At 38.4% G+C, this 12885-nt stretch overlaps 1 protein-coding gene across 1 annotated transcript; it reads left to right on the plus strand.

Moving 5' to 3' along the window:
* The first annotated feature begins 6980 nt into the window (after window positions 1–6980).
* On the plus strand, window positions 6981–11138 carry LOC117254720 (uncharacterized). The gene is made up of 7 exons (XM_033623113.2): window positions 6981–7216; window positions 7830–7919; window positions 8202–8276; window positions 9582–9650; window positions 9891–10033; window positions 10200–10300; window positions 10501–11138. Exons 1-7 carry the CDS (start codon window positions 7099–7101, stop codon window positions 10643–10645), a joined length of 741 nt encoding a protein of 246 aa, XP_033479004.1. The 5' UTR covers window positions 6981–7098; the 3' UTR covers window positions 10646–11138.
* Window positions 11139–12885: the final 1747 nt, after the last annotated feature.

The raw sequence follows: 12885 nt of genomic DNA on the forward strand, positions 1-12885 counted from the left end.
ATGTGCATGTCAAATTCCATATGATTTTACTGTAATTTTAATTTGAATTACAGTATTTTTAAAGGGAAAGGCAACTTAAATGACACTAGAGCAGTCATAATTTCCTCATGTTCATTTATCATAATCCCCCTCTGATTACATCAGGTGCAGGACAATGACAACAGCATGACTCTGTTTGTTGTAAGGTTCCAATATGAGTTGCTCAACAGGTCATGTTAAAGATTATGTGTATGTATATTGTTTTAAAATAGTGTTTTATGTACCCCTTAACTTTGGGCACCTGCCCCTCTGAGGGTGTCTGCATGGGCCTGTTATACACAGTGTCACCAGCAGAGGGCGGTACGCACCCATCTAAGGGAACTTCCAGAAACAAATGGGAACGTCCAATCAAACAAGACTTCAGTTTTAAATGAGAGACAATAGTTCCTTCTCCCTGTTACTGAAACCCACAACAAACACCAAAACTGACCCAACGGTGTAGGAAAACAAACTTTCTGTTGAGGGCGTCGAAGGAGAGGATTGAGAGTGAATCACCTTATCATCTTACTTCATCTTTGGTTGTTGGATTCAGTAGTTTTGGAATAATCTGATTTGTGACTGAATCAGAATGGCAAGTAGTAGGCTAGTGGTTCATTGGTGGATGATGAAACGGAGGCTGAATGGACACAAATTGTGAGTAATGGGAGAGAAAGTAGGTACAGAAATAGCCAGATGACACAGTCAGGAAAAAGGGCATTAGAAGAGGACGAGGAAAGGTGAATTGTGAGAAAAAGATTATGATGGAAGAATTTAAGGTAATTCTTATATAGAAGGTGGGAAATGAGATAACATCGGTCAGCCCAATTACTCTGACGAACGGTTTGAGGAAGGCATTTGGAGATACTGGCCTACTGAAAACACAACCTGTGAAAATTGCACTACAAGAAGATGTTCAGCCCTATGTAGTGGCCACGGCACGCCGAGTCCCTATACCCCTGTTAAAGGCAGTGAAGGAGGAGCTGGACAGGATGGAGGCCAACGACATCATTGAGGCTATAACAGAACCAACTGAGTGGTGTGCGCCGATGGTGGCTGTCCTGAAAAAGACTGGAAAATCATGCATATGTGTTGACTTAAAGAGACTGAATAAAGCTGTCAAGAGAGGTTCATTCTGCCGACATCTGAAGAGATGATAGCTCAGCTGAGTGGCTCCACAGTTTTCTCTTCCTTGGACACAGCTTCTGGATTCTGGCAAATCCCTCTGGATAAGGATAGCCACAGGCTAACCACGTTCATAACACCTTATGAAAGGTACTGCTTCAAACGTCTCCCATTTGGGATTACCAGCACCCTAGAGATCTTTCAAAGAAAAATGGTGGAGACACTGGAAGGGTTGCAGGGAGTTGCAGTCTACATGGATGACATTGTTATCCATGGGAGGGATATGGGTGAGCACAATGAGGGGCTGCAGAAAGTCATGGACTGTCTAGAGTCAGCAGGCCTGAGGTTAAACACAGAGAAGTGCATGCTGAGAAAGACTGAGTTACACCAAAGAGCATGGATACCAAGAGGCGACGCTCCGTTACATTTCTGCTAACAGCCACTAGGGGCGCTACCCGCCATTTTGGGCTGTTGAGCTTGGACTGTTGCGCCCAGACAACATGGAAGATGTCAAGGAGAGAGGAGAAAAAAAGTAAAAGAAAACAGTGTAGTGCAATTAACTGCAACAACTATCGGTGGAACACTCCGCACCTGGCCTTCCACCGTTTCCCGAAGGATCCCGACAGAGGTGTACGTTTTAAAGTGTTTTAATATCAATTTAATATGCCAGTTTTGGTGGGAAGATATATGTATATATATATATATATATATATATATATATATATATATATATATATACATATATCTTATATCATATATCTATATATATATATATATATATATATATAGGTCTATATATGGCCTCTTGGACCATTTATATCAGAACTGATTGCTGCTTTAGCATTAAAATATATCATATTAAAATAGCTTATATATTATTATTATTATTATTATTATCATTATTATTATTATTACTGTCCCCTTACTGTACAAACTGTAAATAAATCTTTATTCCTGACTATGTGACGTCACCATTAATGTGTTTCTAGTTAAAATATTGATTTTTTTTTTTTTTATTGATTTTTTTTTTGGTAGATTGGCTTATGGGGTGATTTTGAAGGAGTAATTAAGTTAATCTTCTCATAAGTGGATGTAATATGTAGAGATGCCATCTCGGCCGTTTTTCCTCATTTTGTTTTTTTTTAAAGTCTATATTTTGCTGTGAAAAAGCAGCTGTGACCAAGCTATCACGAGATGAGTAGCATTGTAAACATAATTAATAGCAATATTCTTCAGTTTGTCTGTGTGTTTTTGTATGCAAGTGGGTCTGCTGCGGTCTGCTGACGGTCCAAAATGGCGGCGGTAGGACGAAACCATGGGCGAGTCTGTTGCTATGGGGTGTTCTATTGAGCTTCGCCTTTTGGTATCCATGCTCTTTGGTTACACTTCCTGGGTCAGGTGATCAACAAAGATGGCGTGCGACCTGACCCAGTTAAAGTGTCAGCAATCAATAAGCTCACCCCGCCTGAAAATGTCCAAGAGCTAAGGAGAGCCCTTGGAATGATAAACTACCTGTGGAAATATATTCCTGACCTCGCCACAGTTGGTCAACCACTGTATGAACTGTTAAGATCAAAATCAGTTTGGATGTGGGGTCCCGTGCAGCAGGCAGCCTTCGATAAAATCAAAGCGCTTCTCACAACGTCACCTACCTTAGTGTATTATGTTATGCTAACAGGAGCACAGTGGTCTCAGCTGATACTAGCAGCTATGGGATTGGGGGCATGCTGTTGCAGCTCCATGGTGAAGATTGGAGACCAGTCTGTTCGAGGCGACTGAGTGATGCTGAGACAAGGTACGCTCAAATAGAAAAAGAGTGCCTGGCATCTGTGTGGGCATGTGAGAGATTTAAGAAATACCTTTATGGCCTGCCTGCATTCAAACTGATCACTGACCACAAACCATTCATTCCACTAATTAACTCCTGAGACCTTGATAACACACCAGTCCGCTGCCAGAGACTCCTCATACGGCTGATGAGGTTCAACCTGGAGGCTGAATACGCTCCGGGGAAAACACTTGTTGTGGCGGACATGCCATACAGGAGCCCGTGGATGGCATCTGAGCATAGACAGCCACTGATGAACAACTCCAAGAGGTAATCAGGTACATTAGGAATGGCTAGCCTGAACACATAACACACACACAGAGCTGTGTAAGAGAGTATTTTCCTGTGAGAAATGAACTATCTGTGCATGATGGGTTGGTACTCAGAGGGAGCAGGATAGTGATACCTGGGTCCATGAGGTCAGAAATGCTAGAACGAATACATGATGGTCATCAAGGGCTTAACAAATTCAGAATGAGAGCAGACACTTCAGTGTGGTGGCCTGGTATCGCTTCACAAATCACACACAAAGTGGAGAACTGCATGTACGGGAGCATAGGAGAGCACAGAACAAGGAGCCTCCCCTGTCAACACCTCTCCCAGACAGGCTGTGGAAGAAAATTGACATAGATCTATGTGAAGATGACAAAGAAAACTTTCTTGTCATAGCAGACTACATCTCCAGATACCTGGAGATACTCCACATGCCAACCACAGGTAACTGCACTGTAACTGTAAGTGCACAGGTAACTTTAAAGCTTAAAGCTACATTTGCCTGGTATGGAATACCGGAAGAGGTTGTCAGTGATAATGGGCCGCAGTTCAGCAGTGATGCTTTCAGAGACTTTGCCTGTGAGATGGACTTTAAGCATGTGACCTCTAGCCCCCACAACCCACAGGGCAATGGATATGCTGAACCTGTAGTACAAACAGCCAAGAGAATACTGAGACAAAAAGATCCTCTACTGGCCCTTATGCTTTACAGATCCTCACCACACAGCAGCACTGGTGTCAGTCCGGCTGAACTGTTTTCACAGAATTCACAAACTGTCAGACAGCTATATGCTACTCATCTGAGGAAGCAAATAGCCCTGGCAGATGTCAAGCTCCAGTGTGAGAAGAGGAAGCTGCAGGACATGGAGCTTGATAAATTAAAAGAAAAACCTTAAGGAAATTGGACTTAGAAATTAAGAAACTAGAGAAAGAAGTAAGTGATTTTAATGCACATTGTAAGCATGAAGCAATGTATTAATCAATGTTATTTCTCTCTTTCTCTCCCCAGCTCCAATCAGACAGTGACTGATCACATTATTTCTCATTTAATAACTGCTACACTTTTATAGCTCGTTTTTAGTTAAAATAGCTGCCTTTATAACGTGTTTTGTTAAAATAGCTGCCTTTATAAGGTGTTGTTAAAATAGCTGCCTTTATAAGGTGTTTTGTTAAAATAACTGCCTTTTAATGAGTTTTTTTTGTTGTTGTTGTTAAAATAGCTGCCTTTTATAGCAGGGTTTTTGTTAAAATAGCTGCTTTTTTTGCAGTTCTTATTAAATAGCTGCTCATAGCAGGGTTGTTCAAAAAAGCTCCTTTTTGCAGTTTCATTAAATAGCTGCTTATAGCAGGAATGTATTCATGTTTTGATTTTTTAAAAAGTATAAATCGCTTAAGATAAAAGCAAGTAATCTGAGGAAGCAGATAGCACTGGCAGATGTCAAGCTCCAGTGTGAAAAGAGAAAGCTGCAGGACGTGGAGCTTGACAGACAAAAGAAAGACCTTAAGGAAACTGGACTTGGAAATTAATAAACTAGAGAAAGAAGTAAGTGACTTTAATGCACATTGTAAGCATGACTGTGATGCAATGTATTAATCAATATTATTTCTCTCTTTCTCTCCACAGCTCAAAGCAGACAGTGACTGATTTTAGTATTTTTCATTTAAATAAAATGAGGTCACAGAATATTGTGGTTTCATCTTCATGTTTTCATTCATTAATGTAAAGTACACTGGAGTTATTGGTCCAGTTAACTGGGAATATAATTTGGGAAGGTCATACAGTTATGACACCTAACCACTAATTGTGTTAATGCCAAATACACCTACCTGTATGTTTATTCCAACAATTAATCCTTATATTGGTAAGGATATGTGCATGTCAATGTATGCTTGGGCAATGACAAAAAGAATGTTTTAAATGTTAAATTTTTTATTATTGTAGGCTTAATGTATTTTGTTCAAAAATGAGGCAAATACGTACATAAGAACATGAAATGACGGTAAAACACATTGATTTCCGATCGCAGTGACAGCTGACTGGACAGATAAGGCACCAGGCTAAACTAAGCCTGGTTGTTAGCCTGGTCAGGACCAGGCTAAGTGCACAGAATAAATCTCCATGGCAACATATGTGCCTCTGCTTTCGAACAACCGAATCAACGCTAAATTAAACCAGGATAACCAACATATCCCGGCTCAATCCCTTATCTAGGTTTCGCACAACAGGCCACTGATACTCAGGCAAGCCCAGACTATAGCTCTCCTGGTCCAAAGGACACCCCTGATGGACTGTCTCAAACTAGGTCTGGTAAAGTTGTTAAACCTGTTCAGAGACTTGATCTGTGAAGGACATTATGGTCAAGCTGTTAAAATAAACAACCAAACAAACAAAAGAGGTTTAACTGTTTAGTGAAATAAGTTAATTATTATCTGTTTGATAAATGAATAACAAATAACTTTGTGTTTTGTTTTTTTTCTTGGAAAAAAGAGGAGTTTTGTTTAAGAATACAAAATTATATATGGTTGTTTTGAAGGGAAATACTATACAGAGTTGTTTGATGATAAGACACTCTATGGTTGGTGAATATCTGTTTGTAGACCACAATGAGAAGCTGCTGTTATTCACAATTCATGATCTATGTTTCTAAGCATCAGCATGGATGCTGTTTAAAAGGGGGAGATGCCAGAGAATATGTTTTACGACATGCGTTGCGACAGTTACGGCAGTTTTTGATAGTTGCATGTTTTTGACGGCAGTTCGTGTGTGTGGGGAGATCTGTTAAGAGAGTATGGTGTCAATAAAGAGTCAACGTGCTGAAACTACAAGAACTCTCTTTACTTTAAAATAAACCAACACGTTTATTAGCCTACACAAACGAAGACTGTGTGGCAGTAAACTACCATGGTAACAAAAAAAGCTGGAATGATTTAGAATGTTTTACTGAAAACTTCTGGATCTGTGAAAAGAAAATGACTCTGTAAATCTGGACAAAACCAAACTGGTGTTGTTACATCATTTTCAACTGTGATTTGTAAAAATGTTTAAGACACAAACATGTTTTGATCTTTAATTTAAAGGACTTGTTGCACTTTTCAGTGTGAAATGTGTAGGCCTACATATATTTTCAGTGTGTCTGTACATGTTTCCTTGGTTTCTGTTGTGTCTTCTCACAGTCCAAACAGACCCCAGGTTAAAATCAACAAGGGTTTTGGGTTTTTGCTCGTGCTTGCTATCTTTGAATCCCTCTTGTATTATCTGGTGATACAGATGCAGTTTTTGTTTTCCTTTGGGCCTTAATATGGTTGTGTTTGTGGGTTTTTGTGTTGTTCTTGTTTGTCTTTTTTTGCATTTCACATGTTTTTTTTTTAAAGTAGCATTTATTGCTCAAAGAGTGCCATGTAAATGATAGTATGATATTGTTGTTTTACCATTGTTGTTTTCTTCTTTTCACTTTAAATCTTATTTCCCTGTGTTAGAACAACAGCTTCAAAAGTTGGTGTTCTCAGAATTCAGAATAACCTGGTTAAAACTTCTTGATTAAGAATATGCCATTTAGTAGCTACTGATACAAATTAGAGGCACTTTTGTTTTTTAAGATACGCTTGTATGAAACTGAGAAAAGATCTGATTGATAAAATTTCTATATATAGGAGGAAGTTTATTTTTGTGGCCACTTTTCTACTTTCTCACCTCTGTAGAAAGAAAAACATGATGTCAATGAAATAAGTGTGGGGAAAAAAAACATTTACTCTTAAATCAGGAAGTACATGAGTGCTTTGCAGTTTAAGCAGCGTACAATAGAAGAAGCAGATCACAGAAACCATCAGTAAGACATCCATCACACTCTGAGTGAAATATGGCCGTCTATGAAAATGCATCAGAGATCACTGTGGAGATGATGAACCTCTCTGATGCTTCAGCCAGGACTGCTGCCTCCAAAAGTCACAGTGATGAAGATGGTACCACAGTGCCTGGTGAGACAGAATTGCTATCAATGTTTGGCTGTTTGAAACATCAAAGTAACATCACAAGGTCACACAGGGTATACTGTCATTTAGAGATTTAAGAAAATATCATCCAGAGAATCTGTGTTTGTAGGTTAAGTGTAGAAGTGGAAACGTCCTTTTAGTTTCCTGGTCTCTTATTTATTTATATTTATCAACTCTGTGACCATTTAAACATTGTTGTATTTTCATTTATTTTGTATGAATGTCATGTTTACCTTTTGACGGACAGTTTACCCATTTCAAAGATGATATTTAATACTAGAATTTCGATCACATGGCTGTGACATTATACCAACGAAACCTGTTTGATGTCTGACAGAAAGTCAAAAAAGAGTCTGACAACCAGCAGTCGTCCCTTTTTATTCTTCTCGCCTTATTGTGATAGTTGTATATGGTTAGTGTTTCAAGTCCTGCCAGAACGGTGCTTTGGTATTCTTATTATTATTTAGGCTTCAAGGACTTTGAGTGAAGGAAATAGAACACAGTCAAGAAAACTGTTAATCAGGCAAAGCACTGAGTGTGTGTGTGTGTGTGCGTGCGTGCGTGCGTGCGTGTGTTTGTGTGTGTTTTCCATACACAGGAGGAAAACTGCTCAGACGTGTTGCCGTGAGCTTTTGTCTCCTGTGTGTCCTACAAGCTGCTCTAAACATTTCCCTCCGTCTTGCTCTCTGTGAGTTTTATTAAATTATTACATCATATATTAATTAATAAGAATTAATTTTCTAACAGCAGAGTTGAAGTTTGTCACTACAGGCGTTGCCATTTCCTGTGTGATACCATGGTTGTGTGGTTTGTCGCTGTATGACAGAATTGTTTTGTTTAACAGATACATTTAACTTATAAAAATACCTACAGCTTTATGGAAAGATTCATGTTATATGGAAATTCTGTGTTAAAGTGAATTGTCTCTTTAGTTGTGAACATAATCTGATTCTGTTGCAAATGATGTTAGCCCCTCCACCAGGGATTGATGCCAATATTAAAAATCTGACTGAGGAGAGAGACGAGTTGAGGAGCATCAACCTTCGTAAGTACGATGATGAAACTACTTCAGTAATTTGGATTTAATGGATCCAATACTGTGCATATAATACAGTGTTACAAGTGTTACATGCCATCAGAATAATCCCAGTTAAATCTTCTCCCAAGAGGACTGTTATGATGATCCACTGTTATAAATTACACCTGTAAGTTATTGTTGGACATCTCACTCTAAAACCATGGGTATGAATATGCTGCTCTAACAGCCTCCATAGGGAAATTTGGAAACTGGCTGAAGAGATTTTCTTCAATTCAGTGAGAAGATTAACTGAATGAGTAAATACTGGTTTAGTAGGTGGTCAAAAAGACCGCTCCAAATCAATGCTTACTTACACAGGAGCATTCAAAACATTTAAAGGCTACAGGAAAGAAAGAAGAAAGCTCACATCATACTAGAAGAGAGGATGGGCCTTTCTATGGTTGAATTCATGATTTATTATCATGCAGTGTTTTCAACAGGTAAACCTTCCTGAAGTCTAGTGTACATTAGGTGACAGTTTGCGTCTCTGGTCTGTAGCTGTCTGAGAGAATAGTTCTTTAAATGCTGTAGTTAGTAACTTAAAAAAAATACATTGTGTAATATTTGCTGAAACTGTCACTTATCCACAGTGTTACATAAGACAGATAGTCTGTAAATAATATCAATGCTCTCTGCTTCCTCATATTGCTTCTAATGGCAGTACCACACAGTATCATGAAAACAACCAATCAGAATTGAAGGGCCTCTAACGCAGCTGTCAATCATGGCTGTTGAGCTGCTGTCAAACTTTCCAACTAGGCAGCGCAGATCAAATGTGAATCAAGATTCTGTCACTGCATTGTCTCATTTTCACATCAGATGTTTTCAGAAACATATTTTAGTGTGCTGTTTAGCTGTAAAATGAGAAAGATAGTTTGTGACCTGGCTGCTATGTTGGAAATAGCCAAGTCAAAAACAAAGCACAGCCCAGGAGCTGGAGCAAATTTTCCATTTTACAGCTAAACACTGAAGCACAAAAACTTCAGAAAACATCTGTGGCAAGAAATAGGCAATGCGGTGACAAAAACGTGGTTCATATTTTATCAGCGCTGTCTGAACCTGATTAGATCATGTGTCTTATCTACTTCTGTGTGGACGCAGTTACATTTTCAGTGAATATGACAATAAGTTATTTTTACTAAAGTTACAAACTGTAGCTTTAATGACTAACTGTCATTAATAGATCAGTTTAATGTGGACATTCTGTTTGAAAGTAAACTTTCTCTTTAGTTGTGAACATTCTGGTGTAAGTGACGATAACCTCTCCACTAGGTATTGAGGAGAATTATAAAACCCTGACTGAAGAGAGAGATGAGCTGAAGAGGAAGCTGAGTAACTTTGGTGAGTGTCATAAGGAAACAAAAAAATAGTCACATGCTTTTACAGAGTATGTGGTCAGGCCTCAGAATGTTCTAAATAATGTGTTTCCAATACGTTCGAGACAAGCTTTCATCAGCTTGTGACTAAAATTGTTTTGTTTTCAGCAGGTAAATGTGCACACGTGCATTCAAAGTAGTTTTTCAACGTATTTTGTTTGTTTATTGAATAATAAGAAATGTCTGTTCTTTCCTCTAACAACAGATCATTATTTGAACCAAGGATGGGTGTATTTCAGTGGTAGTTTCTACTATATTTCTTCAATCGAGAAAACCTGGCAAGACAGCAGAGATGACTGCGTGCAAAGAGGTGCAGACCTAATGATTATCAACAGCGAAGAGGAACAGGTGTGTGTGTGGTGTGTGTGTGTGTGTGTGTGTGTGTGTGTGTGTGTGTGTGTGTGCGTGCGTGCGTGCGTGCGTGCGTGTGTGCGTGTGCGTGTGCGCGCACTTACATGCATGAGACATTGTTTAAATATGAATTTACTATTGTGTGTTTCTCTTGTAAAACAAGAATTTCACAAGACAATACCAAAAGATAATGTGGATTGGACTGACTGACAGAGAGACAGAGGGGGTATGGAAATGGGTGGATGGCACTCTAGTGACAACAAGGTACACACATTACTCTTTTATTTATGTTCAAGCACAATAGTACCTGGGTAGACCCTGGAGTTTTAAGAGATTATGATTTCACTGTCAACAAAACTTAATATTTAATTGTTGTATTAACTTTAACTTGTCCACATTCTGTGTGTTGCTGTTCATGAAATGCTTGTGTTTTGTGTTAAAAGCATATTTGTGTTTACTTTCAGCTTCTGGAGATCTGGGGAACCCAACAATAATGACGGAAATGAAGACTGTGTAGAAACAAATGACAGTGATCACCGAAAAATGTGGAATGATGCAACATGTGAAACAAAGAAATTCTGGATATGCGAAAACAAAATGGCTGTATAACTCAGAGCATAACCAAACCCTTATGATGTTGTCTCAACATAAAACAGATTTATATTCCACTGTGATTTAAAAAAAAACAAAAAAACTGAAGGCACAAACAAATGACATCGTCCCACACAGGCGGGTGTCAGATTAGAAAATGCTTCTTTGTGTACAAACAACATATTGTGTTCTTTAATTTCAGGGGCTGATGTGCCTTTCAGTGTGAGATTTGTACATATATTTTTAATGTGTCTGTATTTGTTTCTTTGAGTGCTATTGTGTCCAGATAGACTCCATCAGGTGATTGTGTTTTTGCTCATGCTTGCTATCTTTTAAACCCCCTTGTTTTATCTGGAGATACAGATGCATTTTTATTTCTTTGGGTCTAAATGTTGTTGGATTTACTACTTTGATGTTGGACTGTCTTGCTTCTGCATTTCATTTATTTCTTTAAAGGTACTTTGCATTTGATGCTAGAAAAGTTCTGTGTAAATAAATGTATGAAATTATTGCTGTTTGGTTCTTCTTTACACTTTATGTGCATACATTTTATTTCCCTGAATTAAAACAACAGCTTCAATTCACCTTGATGTTCTCATGGTTCAGAATAACCCCATCAGTTATTGTGGATCCTAAATGATATTGACAAATTTCACCAGAACACTTTTTTTATGAAGAGAAATTAAATACATACATATATTATAATCATAACCTGGCTGCAATTCTCCCACAACAGAAGAGAATATTTTATTTTTTTATACACTCAACAAGCAAGTTTTCTAACAAAATACTGACATACAAAGACGTAGACCATTTTTTATTGAGATATGAAAATATGTTTTAATCCATTACCCCCAAAAAATTAAAGTTATGTAGAGAAACCTCGTATACTGAGTCCAGTGTATTTTATGATTCTATTCACAGCAAAATTCATAATACGAGACAAAATGGAAAGGCACCTTTGTTCCCTTGGCACTACACTGTTTTGATGTCTTCCAGTAAGGTTTCTGACCACACAGCACTCAGACTGTTCTTGTTAAGGTCTTCAGTGACATCCACATAAACACAGACAGTGGCATAATTTTATTTACAGTATTACTGGATCTCAGTGCTGCATTTGATACGGCTGACCACCAATGTTCCCTCTAATTTTGAAAACTCCTGAGCAGACATTCAGCTCCTCTGATCACCTACTTGAGTGACTGTGTGCGACATCTGACGGGTACACACACTGCATCCACATAGCGGATCCATGGCATCACCTCTCCAACCCCAAATATCATTACAAGTGAATATTACTATAAAGATTAATAATAAGATTATTTTAACAACATGAACTACTGAATATCTACTACTGAAAATGTGCTCCATAAAAGTCACTTGGAGACAATACACAAACATTTAAGAGTTATGGCAACACAAAGAGCAAACAACTCTTTGGAATACAAAATAAGTAACACTCTTTAATAGTAATTGCCAACTACTCTAGGCCTCTAAACTGCAACAAATGTAATATGCTAGATCAAAAACTAAATGTAAACTTAAATTGTAGTTGTACTACTAAATACAGTGCCACTGTACTGGATGAAAACATTTTCCTGGCAAAAAATATTAGTGGCCAGGCAGCGCAATGAGTGCATGTAAACATACATTGTAAACAAAAATTGTAGGAGCGCTACTACTACATACAGTGCTGTACTGGATGAAGTTTTTACTGGTAAAAACATATTGCTGGCCTGGACAGGTAGTGCAGAAAAATATCAGAATATGTTTATGTTGTGTTTGTGTGCATACATATTCTGTGTGTGTGTATGTGTAAACTCGCCTTGTACTTTTGCTTCACGTCTTGCACATCTCGCAAACAACTCCATTCTCGCTTGAAAAAGAAAAAATATCGCAGCGTTTCACCGTTGGCGTTCGCTCGTCTGTTTGTATATACTCCAACAGACACTCCACCTTAAACGACACGTTTTTTCTTTAGATTTCCAGAGGACGAAGCGCCACAGCCCACACATTTAGCCATAGCTACGATGCTATGGCTAACGGCTAATAACAAATACGACAGCAGCGAATACCCAGCATAATGCCATTCATTGGCTGTCATGCTGAACAACTGTTGCAGGTATTGGCTGGGCAGCGCCTGGTGGGTGTGTTTTTTTAATCATCACTGACTGACAGTTCACTCTCATCTGTCATTCATTGCACAGACAAACACCCACAGTGGAGTACGTATTTACTGTTCAAGTCACAAGACAGCG

The sequence above is a fragment of the Epinephelus lanceolatus genome, chromosome 3 (assembly GCF_041903045.1).
Source record: "Epinephelus lanceolatus isolate andai-2023 chromosome 3, ASM4190304v1, whole genome shotgun sequence".
NCBI lineage: Eukaryota > Metazoa > Chordata > Actinopteri > Perciformes > Serranidae > Epinephelus > Epinephelus lanceolatus.